General features: G+C 30.9%; 1 protein-coding gene across 1 annotated transcript in view; it reads right to left on the reverse strand.

The window, feature by feature from the left end:
- LOC129231182 (metabotropic glutamate receptor 6-like) overlaps nt 1-18,024 on the reverse strand; it is a 106,600-nt gene that overhangs the window by 15,047 nt on the left and 73,529 nt on the right. Inside the window, exon 6 of the mRNA XM_054865429.1 lies at nt 13,159-13,692. Coding sequence (XP_054721404.1) covers nt 13,159-13,692 — 534 coding nt within the window. The remainder of the gene's footprint in view (nt 1-13,158; nt 13,693-18,024) is intronic.

Genomic DNA, 18,024 nt, shown 5'->3' on the forward strand with positions numbered 1-18,024 from the left:
GAACATGTTTGAATTTTGAACGGAAGCTAAGAAAGACTTCTGTATTTTGCTTGGCGGCACTAAATTCTAGAAATCGTGCGTTATACCATATTCACGTAATGCAGAGGACCATCCTTCTCCAGTGGACCTGCTATACTGCTTTCTAAGCAGATTTCAGCAATCAAAGTTAGATTATTTTGAATTTGATCCTGGAGTGAGAAACGCTGAGAAGTTGGTAGCTATTCAGAGCGATGTGCAATTAAAAACAGAATTTGCGCAAAGTCAATTTCTGATGCTTTATGCAAGAGAATATTAGTGTAAGTTTCCGCTCCCCAGGAACGTCCCATCATGTCATTTGGATTTCGAAGGTCTTTTATAGTTTCGAGTTGACAGTATTTCAGAACTAGTTCAAACAAGCAGAATGAGAAAGCAAAGGTATTCGTGGCATGGTTTAAATTATCCAAATATAATAAACAATCAAGTAATATTTTCTTTCCATACGTTTTGAATTGAAAGTACAAAAATAAATTAGTAGGTAAACATACTTGAAATTTCGTTATAACAGTATAAAATTTTAAAAACCACGCTAGAAACTCCTTGTTTTTTGTCTGTTTTACAGCTGTTGTTTTAAATCATTCAGTTATTCAATATTTATTAACTGCATGCTTTTTCACAACCAATATACACCAAGTTTTCATTTAGTTTAATATAGAAACAAGACTTTTCTACAGCACTAAGATAGAAAATAACACCAATGACACTAGAGTGGTGTCCGAACCCACACAAGGGCTCGTTGCAGTGCTTGCGTCTTGCTTTGCTGTCACAAAGCAAAAGTTTTCAACGCTCAACTACATAGTCCTGGTTTCGATCCGCTGATGAGAGTTTACCGGTTCTGCGTCAATGCTGATCTTTACGCATGCGCTTTGATTTCTACTGAATGCAGGAGGGACTTTACAGAAGCAAAAGTGCAAGGTTTCTCCAACAACTTGAGCTTAAAATCAATAATACTACACACTCCAGAATTCGTGTAACGTTACACCCACTAATGCTGATAACCTTACACAAGTGTTTTACACTTCCTGCATGGGTCATTCTCCAGAAAGCGTAACTTTTAAACGCAATTTTTTTTTTAAAGTATCGAAATTGTTTTGTTTTCCTTTTTTTTTAAATTCTTAGATGAAAATGTTACCCACTAGAAGTAACCATAAACAATGGCCCAGCTAAGTTTCAATTATTTTACTTATAAGTAACAAAAAAAAAATACCTTGTGTGTGTGTTTACGGAAATATAAAAAGAAGAAAAAACTTTAAAGTTTAAAAATCGAAACCAATTTAATATCAAAGAAGTAATTTTGTTAATTGAGCAAAAAATGAGCTATTTTAATGATTAGTGAGAATCTAATATTAAGCTCTCTTAATTAAAGTACTGTTTAATTTTTAGTTATCCTTTTAGTTCAAATGTGTGTAACAAAATAGTATTTAGTGAATTTGGAGAGATACTGGCAATTTAAAATTTCTTAGAATGCCTAACATTGATGTATTTCCCCTCTATCATTTATTCTCATCTCAGAAATAACATTGATAAGATCTGTCGCGGAGGTAAGGAATTTTCCGTTAATATAGGCCTAATGGATACATTTTTCATGGAATTTTTGAGACAAAATCTATATATCTTCTTGTTTTTCGACAAAAATTTCACAACTTCTTAATGGCTGAAAATAAACAACGGGGCTCCATTGTATCATGGAAAATAAAATTTGATGTCATTACTGCCACTTGTTAATGAGAAATTGAGTTTTCTGTTTAGGCAACGGAGTTGAGAATTTATTGTGTGACATGATAAATTATCCTACTAAAGCGAACTAAAACACTGTGTTAAGCAATTAAATATGCTTAAACAATTAGTATTTGAGACACTTGTGAAGGGAATAATAAATAAATAATTATATAGATTTAATTAAACAAGTTATTATTCAACATAAACAGTCACACCAGGTGTGTGACATGCCTCGGAGGTGAGAATTCACATCTTGGGAACCAAAAATATAGTAAAATAAAAATTATTATTAAAAAATTGTTCGCAGGTTTAAATATATATGTTTTGCTGAAATTAATAAGCATTGGTAAATGAATTGTTCCTTAAAAGTTTGACAGTGAATGGCGTGTGACAGAAAAGTTACTTTTTGAAGAATGACCCATACATAATTTTTCCTTCATATTTTCTCAGTATTCATTTGGCTTCGTAATTTTCTGTGTGTGGTTGATTTTTCACACTTATTTTTTTATATTGCATAATTTCTTTTTCCAGAGATATAAAAAGTCCCTTTATTATTATTTGCATTCGCATTCTTGTCAATATCACGGAATTTGAACGGGGCTGCTTTATTTTATTCTTTGAATTTGTAACGTTTTATTCAAACATTAGTAGCAAGTTTTTCCTTTTTTAGTGACACACTTTTTGAAGAAAATGTATTTATTAAAAAATATTTTTATGCAAATAAAGACTTTAGCATTATTTGCAGGTTTTATATTACTATTTTAAAAGTCAATTCTGAATAATTCCTCTGCAAAATATTTACGACAATAAACATTGAAATGGGTAGAGAAGCAATCATTTTAACTATATTAGACGCCGTTTTTAATTTGAAGCAAACATTTAAAGAAAATAACAGTTGTTTTCTTTTCTGTCTTTTGGTATCGTTTGCTTTCTAGGACTAATAAAATAACCGTGAAAATAACACAGAGAAACGGAATTAAATTGATTAATACTTGTTATTTTAAAATATAAAAGTTCCTATCATCACATTCACCATAAAAAGTTATGCAAATTTAAGTAAACATATCAGTAATACTGTCGTTAGCTTAAAAATACTTGCAAAGTTACTTAACTATATTTACCAGTTACATAATACTAGTTGCAAGTTACATAACTATATTAAGAATTTATTCAGTTTCTAAAAATTATGATCAATAATTCTCACAGTTTAGTGAAAAGTTCCATCTCTCTTTTTCAATAAATATATTTGCTCTTAATTAAAGGTGCATTTTTTTCTCAAGAAACGAGTTTTAATTTCAATAACAAAACTTCATTCAATAAAAGACATTGAAATACTTTTTTGTGTGCAAAACTAATGTGTTCTGAAAGGAGGAAGCGAAAAAAAAAACCACATATTATTGAAACGAAATTTTATCCCCCTGAGTAAAGTTTTATAGTCAAATATTCTAGCATCAAACTAATTTCAAGCAAAATAGTTTAAAATAAAATATGCGCATTTTGATTAATTTGTTTAAATAGTGTAAAAAATTGTGTGCTTGGTAAGTTTATTATAAAATTCTTTTTACTGCTTTACATATTTATGCACAGGGAACAATTAGAACTTTTAAATCAAATTAACTGTATTATTTTATACAAAAGTAAGTATATTAGCTAGTTTTTTATTATTCTTACGTTCAGAGCTTAGTGATGATCACTTTAAACTTTAAATATTATGAAGTTTTAAATTGATAGACGAACAAGTCAGAAAAAAAAGCGATTCAAAAAACTAATATACATGGTGCACGCTGTAGTCCCTTATAACCCCCATAACTTCTAAACGGCAAGAGCTATTTTCATAAAAGTTTGGTCTAAGTATAGTAAAAGAACCATGTGTTATACGCGAGAAAACCGCCTACAGCATCATCTGGCGGCAAACTCCCGAGTTAACACTATAATCTCAAAAACAGTAAGATATACGGGAAAAATGATTATCGATTTCACAAGAATAGAGATATTTCGTGAAGCAAAGCTAAGAATTGTAGACGTAAACTCCATCTTCGTTTGATCGCGTGGAACAGAACCGCATTTTTCGGAAAAGAGCCGCATCTATATGTAATGCTCAAATTAATGTACTTGACCCTAAATACATATCTGAACAAGGGACTGCACTTCCCGCTGCACATGGTACAATATGGCAGGTGACACACCGGCGTAAACATCCGCAACATGATTTTATTATTTATTTGATTTTATTACAACATGATCCGCGCCATAGTGTTCGAGAGGTTGGATACACTGGCTGTGTGATGCACCAAAAAAGGTCTAATGATTCAAGCAAGGTGAACCGTGAGGACGTTACATTCTAACATTGCTATGAAGGAAATGTCGTTGCTTTTTTAATTTGATGGTACTGAACAATTTTGAATTGGTATTCTCCCCGTATTTCTTGTCGTTTCTGAGATAGGAGCGCTAACTTCGAACTTTGCCTCCAGGTGGCGCTTCGTTCTACGACTTCAGCGTGTAGGGCAAGGCAACGTTACTCTACCATGATCCTACTTTTCTGACTATAGATCTTTTCTTTCAGAAATTTTTGGGGTGAAATGAACTTCAGCTGGCTCGTTGTGTAAACGTGAATGTATATATATATGTAATTTTTAAGCATAACGCTTTAGTCATATGGCAACACTTTGCATGTAATTTGCAGCTTTATGACCATAGTTCTGAGAGTAGTTTAATTAATGCTGAGCAGTAGTTTTATGTATAAAAGTATTTTTTTACGCCTTTTTCTATGTTATATACCTCAAAAATTACAGCTATTTTAAACTAAAACATTTTGCGTAATGGTTAATTGAAAACCTTATGTTGTATAGTTTAAGCTATTATTGCAAAAGATTAAAATGAGACTCGAATTGGGAATCAGAAATTTTCAGTAATTGGACACATAATTTACTTTGAACCTATGAAATTAGGTGTACATTAGACAGGTTCATGAGGTACTTAGAGTTACTCTGCCGTGTGCAGGTAAAGGGCAGTAACTGCAAATTTTTCATTTTTCATTTTTTTTTGTGTCTTTGTCATCGATTGTACGTTATCTTTATTGTACAAGCTCGCTTATTTGGTTTCCGCTGAAAAAAGGCGCGAAAAAAACGTCTAATTCCAACATTTCCCTATTGTTAGTATTGAATTTATAACGCGTTTCTTCAAATATCTCGAAAACTAATTTCTGCAGATACTGCCGTTTACCTGCACACGGCAGTACTGACAAAATCACCACGAGTTTTATTACAATTAGCATTGTGACTTAATGCTAATTTTTTAAGTGCCAACTTTATTATTTTGATTAAAACGTGACTATAAACTTTTTTGACATGATAATAAATTTTCGCATACGATGCAAATTGTTTAAAAACGAAAGAAAATAAGAAAACACTTCAAAGATAATCTTAGCAAGTTTTTTTTTCTTCTTACCTTTGACTTAGTGAGTAAGAGAGAGAAGGACACAAGTGTACATTTTTTTCTTTTTTTGTTCTTTTCTTAATTTTTCTCAAAAAATATTATCAATTTCTCAAAGTAAAAGTTATTGTTTTTGCGTTGGAACTTTTTCGGCTTAAAATATATATATATTTCTTTACTTAATGGATTTTTTATAAAATATCTTCAATTATTCACATGTGCCCCTATAGGGAGATACATATGAACCCTGGGGGGAGGGGCATATGAGGCTTGGGGCACTTATGAACGCGATTGAAAAAATTTGGACAAGCATCATATTTTAACGAAAAACTCTTTAATATGAAACAAATACGAATATACCAATTACATCGAAGAAATATCGAAGAACTAATATCGAAGGAATCTATACTGTGCCAGTTTAAATTGTATAGTAACTGTTATTGAGGAAATATTTTTGCCGAACTATGTAACTCAGTTTACTGTCAAATTTTAAAGTTTCGTAGCATGTTCTGATCACTGGATCGACGATAAAAAACTTATAAAGCTAAACAATATAATGAATATTTTATAATGTAAAGTTTATTATTGCTATACAGTGCGCTTGAACTTCATACATAATATGATAATGAAATTTAAAATTATTTTTAACTTCAGTTTTTAGTTAAAGTAAAACATTGTTTTTTTACGCCTCGTAAATCTTATGTAACACTAAATTCTTGGTCAACTATTTAGTTACAGAATAATTTAAAAAAAAAATACAAAATGAATCAATGAATATTTAATAATGATTTAATAAAAATGAAAAATGAATTTACAAACTAATATTAGTAAAATAATAATTTTAAACCTTTACAGCTTGCTTTAACACTTATAATAACCCTACACCAATACTAATATTACGGAGAGGATATGGAAAATATTCAGATGTGCCCCAACATGTTGTGTTCACAAGTACATCGTCATCTACCAAAAACTAATTTTCAAAAATAAAGAATACTTAATTTAATTAAAACATTTAAACCTTGTCACAAATGTATTTGAATGTTTAAATAATGGTTTGAAATTATTAAGTTTAGCTATTTAGTTAGTTTAAAATATGTTTCCACGTGAAGATAACAGCGATAAAAATTACATAAAACACCTGCAAAGCAGTTGTTACCGGATACTCGTAAATGTAAACTGGTTCATTGCTCCTAATGTTTGGCCAAAAAGTAGAACTGGGATTTCCATTAATTGAGAATGTTTAAAGTTTTTTCCTTTAATTTATTTTAGTAAAACATTCACAAGTTCCCCGTGCTCACATCTGCCCCCTTTCCCGCATATTAAACTTTTTGGCGGTTAATCACTGGCATACGGATAATACACAAGTACAAATCATTTTCATGTTTAGGTTATATCTCTATAGGGTGAGTCTAAACTCATGAGTAAAATTTTAAGGGTCGTAATGGCAGGCAATAAGAAGCAAAAATCATGTAGGATTATATGGGCGCAAACACAATGATGACGCGCTACATGCACAAATTTATTACACAAACTTTGTACACGATTTCACACAGTATTTTAATTTTTATGAAATGTTTAAATCGGTTGTTGAAAATTACAGCCTGTAGTAGGTCATATGCACGCGTTGCAACATAGGAGCAGCGATTTATGAGGTTTCAAAATAGCTCGTTGTTACACTTTGAACGTTTCTTAAAAACTAAAGTTTTGCATAAAATCGTGTTTGTGTAATAAATTTGTAAACCAGTTTTGCATCCATCAAATTCTGGCCGTGTTTGCATGTAGCGCTTCACCATTGCATTTGCGATTATATGCCACTTATGATTCTTGCTCAGTATACTCCCTCTAACATCCCATAAGGTTTTTCCCAGAAAAAAAAGAGTAAATACACGGTATATATTATAAATCCGATGTGTACACCACGTGACAATGTAAGATCTAAAAGAAAGCCAATATCTGTAGGATTTGGAATCCAAGGTTCGCTACACTTGGGATCAAGGTACACCACCAGGACCTAAAACCGATTTACATTTTTAACACTTTCAGCAATTATGTACTGGATTTCATAAATTGAAACTGAATTATATAAAAAAAATCTTTGCCAGAGAAAAAGCAACGAATGAGGGGTAAAAACAATGTGCATTTTTTGGTTAAATGAAATGCAGGAGTATGAGTCGAGGGTAAACAACTCCAGTTCTGATTTAGATAAGCTCAAACAATGAATCATTCAAGTTACTGGAGGAGTACCTGCTGAAACACTGCAAAACCATGGTGTGAAATTAAATTTCGGCTTGATATTGTAGGTTACATAAACGAAGCTTACATCACTCTTTATAATGTTAAAACTGGGTTTTATGAAACTGTTTTATGTGGTCTTTTCAGACGTTCCACAATTTGTTTTTGTTTTATTTATATACTAGGTGAGTCATCTGGCCATGCACGGTCAGCCTCGAAAAAAAGAATTACAGTTGGCTCTCTATTTAACGACTTTCAAGGGACCACAAATAATCGTCCTTAAGTAGAATGCGTCCTTAAATAGAATGCTTCTAAAACTATGGTGGAGCTTTCGGGACCGTAAAAATCGTCTTTAAATAGAGAAAGTCGTTAAATAGAGCGTCGTTAAACAGAGAACCAACTGTATGTCAAATGACGCGTCTTATACAATCAGGCTTACAAGGAGACCTTACGGTCTCGGAAATTCAAATCGGGATGAAATTCAGGAGATTAGTAGTACCCCTTGAGATTATTTTTACAGTAAAGTATAAAAGCCCACTAGCCAGAACATTCCAAGAAAACAATTTCTACAGGTTTGCGTGCAGCTTATATATACTAGTAGAAATTTCTCGCCAGCAACAGTTCGGTGGTTACGTGGTTTGCGAGCTGCATTCCAGTGCGGTCGATCCGGGTTCGATACCTCTCGAAGAATTTTTTCATATGAATTTATAAAGCGACTGTTACAGCTAATTGAAATTTGAATTGAAGATAATACTTTATTTTTGAATAAGTAATGTATTTTTAACAGATAAAATAGAGATGCATGTAATCGATTATTAATTATAATTTGAATTACCACGGCAACAGAATTAGGGTAAGACTTGTTAGTTTATATATAAAATTTAACGACAGCTTTTGTATATGAATTATTTATCTATATTCATACACCAGAATGATAACTATCGTAAAAACATGGAAAACAAAAACTGTTTTGACATCTTGCACAATGTATAAATAAAGGTTGTTTACAGGAGCAACCTTTTTGTAAAGGATTCGTAGGGAAACATGCTTCATTAGCATTGATAACAAATTCTCTTTTGTCAGAACGTTTGGAAGTATACCAGGCATATCGAATCATTTTATTAAAAATTGGCGATAACAGCTGATGATGAACTATTGATTATATTTTTATGCAGCCTTCACAGGTATTTATTTTTCTATTATTTTCAACGAGATATGCACAATTTACGTTTTATTAGATTCTTTACCTGTATATAAAAATAGACGTCGCAAGCTTGAACGAGTGATGTACATTTTGTTGAGAAAAATATTTCTTCCAGAGGTATTGAACCCGGGATGGATTGCACGGGAATCCAGTACGCTGACCACATAGCCACCGAGCTTTTGCTGGCAAGAAATCGCTACTAGTATATTAGCTACACATAAAACTTTAGAGGCTGTTTTCTCGGAATGTTCTATCTAGTGCGCTTTATTACTTTACTGTGTGGATACTCTCAACGGGTACTACCAATCTGCTGAATCTCATCCCGATCTGCATTTCCGAGACCGTAAGGTCTCTTTGAAAATAAAAATAAATAAAATTTCCCGACAGATTGAGGAACAATAACCGAAAAGGAAAATGTTTTCATCCTCCGATTACAGGAAAAGTCTTGAAACAAAACCCAGAATTTTATTTATTCACAAAAAAAAAAAAAAAAAGGCAAGAGATCTTTCTTCTCAATGATGTTTTTCACGCAACAAATTTTAATAAAAGCATTGTTCAACAATGACCGTGATCAACAATTAATTCTAATTGAGGCCTACCTACATTTTATCATGGAATTAGTTAAAAACAGCTATAATTCACATTATAATTACCTCTGAACAAATTTTATCTGATGTAGAAAAGTCAGGAGTCTCTATGGATATTTTATTCTAACTTTGCGGGCATTTTTTCACTCTCATATTATAGAAAAAAGGAAATTGTTGCTGTCCTGAAATTCAAATTCGAACAGTTCGGTTTTGTTTTGGCGTTCAAAAATCCCCCTACGTTCCTTTTCGGGTGGCCAAGTACTTATCTGCGAAATTTGGCCGAGATCCGGCTTAAACTGTAAGTTTGTATAGGGAACATCACACATATATACATTACACATATACAGGGTGTTCTGTTTAAACCTGCAAGACCTCTATTTTTGAAACCGTTAGTCCTAGATGCATACTTCCAATTGTAAAATTGCTCAAAATCAGATGCGGAATTTAGGTAATGAACGTTAGAAGCGAAAAATACAAAATTAAACTTTTTATACGGGCCATAGGTCCCCTAACTTATAATTAGGGAAATAATATCCTTTGAAATATATTTCTAACACAAAATAAAATGACATTTATGCGACCAACACTCAAGGAGGTATTCGAGTTTAAAGTTTTAAGGGACCACATAGAAGATGAGAGTAGAACTTATCGTCCTTGCAGAAAAATGACACGTTGTCGAAGTAAAAAAACTGAAGTATTTATATTTTTCATTTCTATTCAAAAATAAATGCGAATGTTATTCAGAACCTCAATCAGTTTAAAAAACCACTCTCTGCACACATATTTAATTTTAAACCCTTGTTAACTGCTATATTTCTCCCCAAAAGGTGTTATTGATGGTGAGTGTAAAGTGGTGTAAGTCACAAAACGCTGCGTTTTATATATCGGTGAATATTGGTAGTACTAATGTCAAACTTCTTGTGTTGGAATTATGTTTTAATGGATATTATTTCCCTAAACACAAGTTAGGGTACCTAGGGCCTGTATAAAAAGTTAAATTTTGTATTTTTTGACTCATTTTTATTTTTGCTTCAAACTTTAAATATCTTAACCCTGCATCTGATTTTGAACACATTTTTGCAATTAAAAGTATGCATCTAGGACTCACGGTTGCAAAAATTGAAGTCTTTCAGTTTAAAACGTAACACCCTGTGTATACATATACATACATTCTTTGTTTTATTTTGCATAGATTGAATGCGCTCAATACTTTTGGGATGCTCTGTATTATTTCCGGAAAAATATTCCAGGCAATACACACATACAATATTTCTATTTTCAGTATTTAAAAATGGCGGAATATTTTAAGGAATTCTAGACTTTAAATCGAGTTAAATATTTAACAGTTGGACGCTGCATAGTTTATTGTACATGTAAAATGTATTAATTCATTTCAAGCCCATGTGATATATCCCACTGATATATTTTGCTTCTGAGTGTTGCAGGAAAAAAACTTAAAATTACATATTATTACGCAATAGTAGCTGTCGGTTAGTTTTTTTTAAAGTTTATATCATTGTTAAAATCTTGCTGTAACAAAACGACGGAATGGTCTTTTCAGATGTGTGAAGGTTAAACGAGTTTTGTGTTTCATAGCTACTAATGATAGGGGAATGTTTTGTTTTGATGTTTTTCTTTTTCATGTTTTATTTTTTGCGGAAATAACGTCAGCATGATTGTTCAATTAAGTTAAAGTACAGAAGATTACAAAAAAAAAAAAAAAAAGTGCAGAAACTGCGCTTTACCTTCCCACGGCAGTAGTCGCTTTCATGAATCTCCTTTTAATTCATAATACGGAGCAACACTGCACAAAAAATTACTTTACATTTAACGCAGTAAAGTTGAATCGATAAAACAATTGTATTATATAGTGTAAATATATAAATACAATAAAAAAAAACTTGAATGGTATTATCCATACATTAGTAAGATACCTTAGAATACAATTTACTGGAAACAAAGGAGTTTCAAACAGTTGGGTGGTTTAATATTTCAATGATCCTTTTAGTGCTTAAGCTCAGAAAAGTATAGTTCATAATAAAGTCAAACACGAAAAATGTAGTCGAAAATACTTTTTAGCAGCATACTTAACTTTGCGGCTTAATGCTTTAATACATTCCATCGTCATGTTCAGCTGGTGAAAATAAGGAGAACTTTGAAGGATTAACAAGATGCTAACACATTAAATATTCCAGAAGTATAATTAAAATATTGAAGCACAGCATTCTTTAAATTTAACTTCTACAATGTCTTGTAGATTGTGTCATAATTAATTTTAGACACACGCAAAGAAACAGCTTTTTAATATCTAAGTAAACAAGGTTTGTCTTGATTCTAAATTGTATATCGAAAATTACTCTCTACGTTGTTCTTAACAAACATTTCTTATTAAAAATATTATTTTATAACTGTGTTTAACTATAGTGGTAACGATTGTTGTGTTAAATGTAGTGTTAACGAGAGAAAAAATGTGTGACAACTTTTAGAGGATGTTAAAAAATAGGTCAAATAGTCTTATTACAACTATATATGTAGCTATACGTGTAACTATACTTACGAGTACAACTATATACATAGACCTAACATGTAACAGATATATTATGTATTTAAAAAAAATATATATAAATTGATTGCTGATTTCAGAAAGGTCTCTTTGTTACAATAAGATTTCTTTTTTTTAATTTTTTTTTTGAAAGCAGCGTAAAGGTTAAACTATATTTTGGTGATCATAAGCATTCGTTGTGAAATTTTGATCAATTCGATGAAAATCAGAATAAAAGTGAAACATTAATTTGTTTAAATGGATATGCCATTTAAAATTTTTACTAAGTATAGGCGGGGAAGATGCATTACAAATTTTACAAAGTTACCTATACCACAAATATTCTGAAAACAAATGCAAGGTTTCTGGTTACTTTATAGTGCTCATCTTGGTTTCAGAATATTTTCAGGGATGTAATCATAGAAGTAAAACATGAATTATTAGATAAGAATGACAGAAGCTTAATAGCATACGTGACCTAAATTGTCCCTTGTTACTTTTTATGGAGCCTTTTTTTTTTACTAGGTAGTTTTCTGGCACCCAATAAAAATATCTTTCTTATCTAACATTGTTTATGTTTTTATTTTCAAAAAGAAAAAAAAAACATGCTGAAAACAAGCTGAATTATGCATAATTATAAAAGACATTGATGGTTTTAGGAAAATTAAAGTTAATTTCTTACAGTGATTACGAAACATCATATATATTTTACATTAATTGATATTTAGCGATACATTAGAATCATTGGTAAAACTTTAACCACTATGTTCTTGGAATATTTTTTCATTCATTTCAATACGCGAAATGAATGAAAAAAAAAAAATTTATTTTCTCCGGCCGTTGTTTCACAATTAAATTAAGATAAAATCATCTCGCAATGATAAAAAGAGTTTTGATAATTTTGCGTATAATACATAAACCACTTTGTATACGGTAAAGATTGTTTTTTTTTTTTTTTTTTTTTTTTTTTTTTTTTTTACATCAAAATATGAACTAGTCAAATAATAAAAACGTCATTTACTATATCAAAGATAAATTTTTGACTCTTTAATAATTTTGAAACTAATATTCGAAAAAAATATGACCTGGAACCGTATTATATTTTAGTAGAAAAACAATCTGGAAGAGATTTTATAAGGATGTACAAAATTTGATTTCAAAATTTTCAGTAGTGTTTGTGTAATGTTAAAATATCAATTTTTCGTATTATGATTTCAAACAGAAACAGTGGAATTTTGTTTCAATCTAAAGTCAGAGGAAAACTGGTCAACAGAAGAATGTAATCACTTAATTTTGCATCATTGCACAAGAGTTATTTTTAAGCAAGTAATAGAGATTTTATTTTTTATATGCTAACATATCCTTTTTATTTACTTAAAATGAATAGGAAATATTTTTCTCACCTCGAAAAGACACGTTCTTTAGGTAGCTTAATAATGTGTATCCATCAATGGGTTTCATCTTTTGACACAGTCCAAATCTTCCTCCGCATAAATCTTTGTGCATTGTTTTCAGTGCATAAGCAAAGGACAGCACTGAGTCACTCACGAATTGCAACTGCCTCTCCGGCTCATAACCAGTCTCACTTGAAATGATTTCCTTACCCGTGCAGTTATTATGCCTCTGGTTATATGGAGTCACTGCACTTCCTGGCCATTTGCAGCTAAAGAAATGTTCCCAGAATTCAGTAAACCAGGGATTTCTTTGGTTGTTTTGTACAGTGAGTCGTTTGAAATAGTCGTCAAAGCCATCGACAGGATGCGCCTGTGGTTGCACTGAAAGAGTTCCTTCCACTTGGTCTTCATTTCCTTCAAAAACTAGTGACCTTGCACTCCAGCCATCGCTTCCAATCCATGTGAACGTCCCAGTTGCGTTATTACGACGAACTGCACGCATAACTCCAGCAACTTCTTGATCTGATCCAAATATTATGACACCTACAATGAAAGTATAAATTTCATGTAATTATTTAAAATATATATATATATTAATTACAAAAGATGAATTTTAATAATCAAGATAAACTCCACGTGTTCTTATTAAACGTATAATCTGTTATCTTTACTAATAATAAAGCTGAAATCTCTCTGTCTGGATATCTCTCTGTCCGGATCTCTCTCTGTCTGTCAGGATCTCTTTGACGCGCATAGAGCCTAGACCGTTAGGCCGATTTTCATGAAATTTGGCACAGAATTAGTGCGTAGCATGGGGATGTGCACCTCGAAGCGATTTTTCGAAAATTCGATTTTGTTCTTTTCTATTCCACTTTTAAGAGCATTTTCCCGAGCAAAATTATCATAAGATGGACGAGTAAATTACCAAGTTATCATAACGAGAAACCGTAATATGGGCAAGCCAATTGGCGGGAAATTCATCATACATTATTTGTAAATATACAGGCGAGCCAAAAGACCTTTTAATTTTCTACGGGCAAAGCCGTGCGGGTGCCACTAGTTACACATAAAGAAACAAGGGGCAAGATGGCGTGCGGGGCAAGACAAAGAGTATCGTATTTAATTTTTTGTATATATATATTAGGTGCATTACTGCCGTAAGAATCCATTATTTTTATATTGTCTTAGATGATTAATGATTCTAGAAAGCGCGCGCGCGATCAAGGTAATTTTTCGTCACTGTTTATTTCTGTTCTTCAGCGCTTTCATAAACAGTTAATTTTAGTTGCCTCAGAGCAGTTCAATTCCCCGTTTGAAACAAAAATTTTCTTAATTATCTATACTATCGTTCAAAACAGAAAATTAGTGATGTTCTCAGCTTTAGTGTAAAAAGAAAAAAAAAAAGAGAAGTAACATCTATACGACTGAATCGTAGACTATTAACGTGGTAGTGTTTGCTCAGTGATCAAAGATACATATTTCTCAACGTCAAATTAAGAATATCATTTACGAAGAGCGACTAATTTTTGCATTTTCTAATTGATGAAAGAGCTCTTTGTATTTTTTAATGGTTGTTTACATGTTTAAGTTATCTGGAAATGAAACCTCTGCAGAAAATAGTATAGAAAAGTAATGCTAAATATAATGTAAACTTAAACTACATTCTTATTTAATCTGGAGTTTTGTGGTAGTTCTATTCAATCTAAACCTAAAATGCAATCTAACATTAATTTTGTAAAATATACAATTGTTTCGTAAAGTAAATTAATTGCTTGAAATATCATTATCATTTGTTTAGCGTTTGTTTTTAAATGCCAGTGTGCATTTTAATAAAGAATGATTAAATGTTTGCGAAGTAGCAAAATGGTCAATATTGTTTAATGTGATTTATTGAATAATTCAACGTGAATATTGTTACTTATACCATTAATGAACAACTAAGCGTATTTGCACACACCTACTTACTTACCTTTCATCTGTTTTAAAGCGCATTGAGTATTATCAGTTTATAAAGTGTTTTCAGAAATGATTTTCTTTATAACTTCGTAATTTAACAAAATATCAAAACATTGTGTTGTTTTTGTAATGTAAGTTAAAATCCATAGTATTTAACACTTTTTTTCTGCTTGTTAATACACCCAAACCTGTTTTTGTGTGGTGGATACGTACTGCATAAAAAAAAATCGCATAAAATAATCGTTCGTTTTAAAGTTAACTTTGTACGTTTTAAAAATTAAATTCGTCAATTGAGTCCCAATCTCAATCTGATTGAAATTTTCATATACCGCACAAAAAAAAAAAAAAAAAAAAAAAAATCCGCACAAAAAAAGACCGCGCAAAAACAGGTTTGGTTGTACTACTTGGAGTGAATTCATTGTACGGGAAACCTATAATTAGTAATAGCTTCACAAACCATTCCCCTATCAAAATATGTTAAGAGTTAGATTAATAAAATAAACTTGAAAAATTAAATTTTCTTTAAATAAAACAGGACCCTCGGTCAATAGTGGCTACTAAACGAAAACGTAAATATCTAGTAATTAATGCTCTTTAGTTTCAGTAGTTTACATATTCTTAAAACTAAGAAATGCTTTCTGAATGAATTCGTGGCTTCTTGGACTGAATGTAGAACTGTAATGAAATTTATAGAAAAACACAAATATTAATTTTTAACGTCATAAGCTATAAGTAATGCTATTTGCTGATACTGCGATAAGTGAACTTAACAAAAATTCCAGTTCGGGATATAAGTAAATATGTCTTGAACTCTCTCATTTTTAAACGTTCACCAATATGGTAGAGCCGTAGAAAAGGAAACGAAACAATCGTGCGTATTCGAAGACTATTAACACCTAGAGACACGTATAAGGAGTTATTTTTTAGAAATAATGCACCTCACGTAACTACGTTACCTAATTTTTGTTAAACATTAGCCTTTATAATAAAATCTGCATCAACTTCAAAAAATGTTTATGAAAAACCCACTTTTTTATCACATATTTGTGATCAGCATCAATATTTACCTTCGTACACCAAATTTTATTTGATTTGCTATAGCCGTTGTTTCGCAATTAAATTGAGAAAAACCATCTGGCAATGTTAAAAAGATTTGTGAGTTTTTTGCGTATTTTTCTTAAACCATTTTGGATACGGCAAATATTGCTTTTTTATATCAAAATATGAACTTGCCCAACAATATAAACGTCATTTACTATATCAAAGATACAATTTTAATTTTTTTGAAATTTTGAAATTAATATTCGAAAAAAATATGACCTTGAACGACATCATGTTTTAGTAGAAAAACAATCTAGAAAGGATTTTACAAGGATATACAAAATTTGAGCTCAAAATATTCAATAGTGTTTGTGATACGTTAATATATATATTTTTTGTATAGAATGTTTAAACAGAAACAGTGGAAGTTTGTTTCAATCTAAAGAAAGAGGAAAATTGATCAACAGAAGAATGTACTCACTTATAATATTGCACTATTGTACAAGAGGAGAGAAAATGGGATAAATAAAATTCAAATGCAGACATAAATCGTATGTAAAATTTTTGGCATTAAAAAAGAGGCCAACGAAGCTCCTAGAAATTCCTAATACTGATAAATTTAGGGCGGCTAGGTGATTCTCCAAAATCCTAACAATATTATGTTCCAGTAGCCTAACACAAAAATTGCTTGACTCAGAAAGTATTTTTTTTCAATAGTTAGAAATAACTTATCTGATGTTATTCTACTCTTATTTAAACAATAACTCATTTAGTTTTTTTCTACAAAATTTTTTAAATAACCAGAAAGTCACACTTTTGGTGTGTCCCCATCCGTTTTTCAAATGGACTTAAATTATTTAAAAAAATTATATCAACATTCCACAAATTAAATTTGTAGTACAAAATTAAGCATACTTAATGGTGTAAAATAGCCTTCTAAAAATAAATTAAGTTATTTTAATCATCCAGGTACATCGTTTTCAAATTTGTCCCCAGGTTTTCATGTCATTCTCCTTTCCAAGGAATGAGTTCAATTATTATAGACAAAAAAAAAAAAGAAATTTTTAATATGCTGTACTATAAAACTGTTTATTACCACTATTTTGTTGGAATCATTGAGCATTTTTTAATATGATTTGTCTGCTGTTCTCATTAACATTTTGAAGTTCAAGAATAGGGTATGTAACATTTTCGCTGTTATTCTCCTGGACAATATTTCTGTTTTAAATCAACGAAAAATTTTAACTCTGTTAATAGTGTGTGATTGAATGAAAAGGTTAGAATAGAAAAATAACATGATTTACCTTAAATATAATCCTGGACCTACTTAACAGGTAAATTGTATGGAAAATGTCATACTCCTGTCCTAAAAAAATCACTCTCCTAGAATTATTTCTCAAGCACTGGCAATGCATCCCGTAAAATGGAAGGATTTATTTCCAATACATTAGTTGGAAAATAAGATTGATCGAAAAAAAGAAAGTTAAATTTGGCAAACGATAAATAAAAAATGTATCGGTGGAACAATTATATTTATTTAATATTTTTTTGTTGTTCGTTCCAATGAATCGTTCCAAAAGAGATTTATTCGTTAGACATTTGTTTATCTAAATGTTGCTCGAATAAGATAGTGAAGTTGCTATAAATTTTGCAGTTGCTTTAAATTAAAAGTAAAATATAAGTTATTAAATATTGCTGATCCGTTTTTGTTTTATGTTTGTATTTCCTTAACCATAAAACAATTCGCAGGTAATGAGAAGGTAACTTTTCTTTTTGCAAATTTTATCATACTGTGTATGGCTAACTTAAAGAAAGTTTTAATGTACCAATCTATTTTTTTTTTTGGTTAAAATGAATGTCCGTTATTCGGAGTGTAAG

Source organism: Uloborus diversus, chromosome 10 (genome assembly GCF_026930045.1).
Source record: "Uloborus diversus isolate 005 chromosome 10, Udiv.v.3.1, whole genome shotgun sequence".
NCBI lineage: Eukaryota > Metazoa > Arthropoda > Arachnida > Araneae > Uloboridae > Uloborus > Uloborus diversus.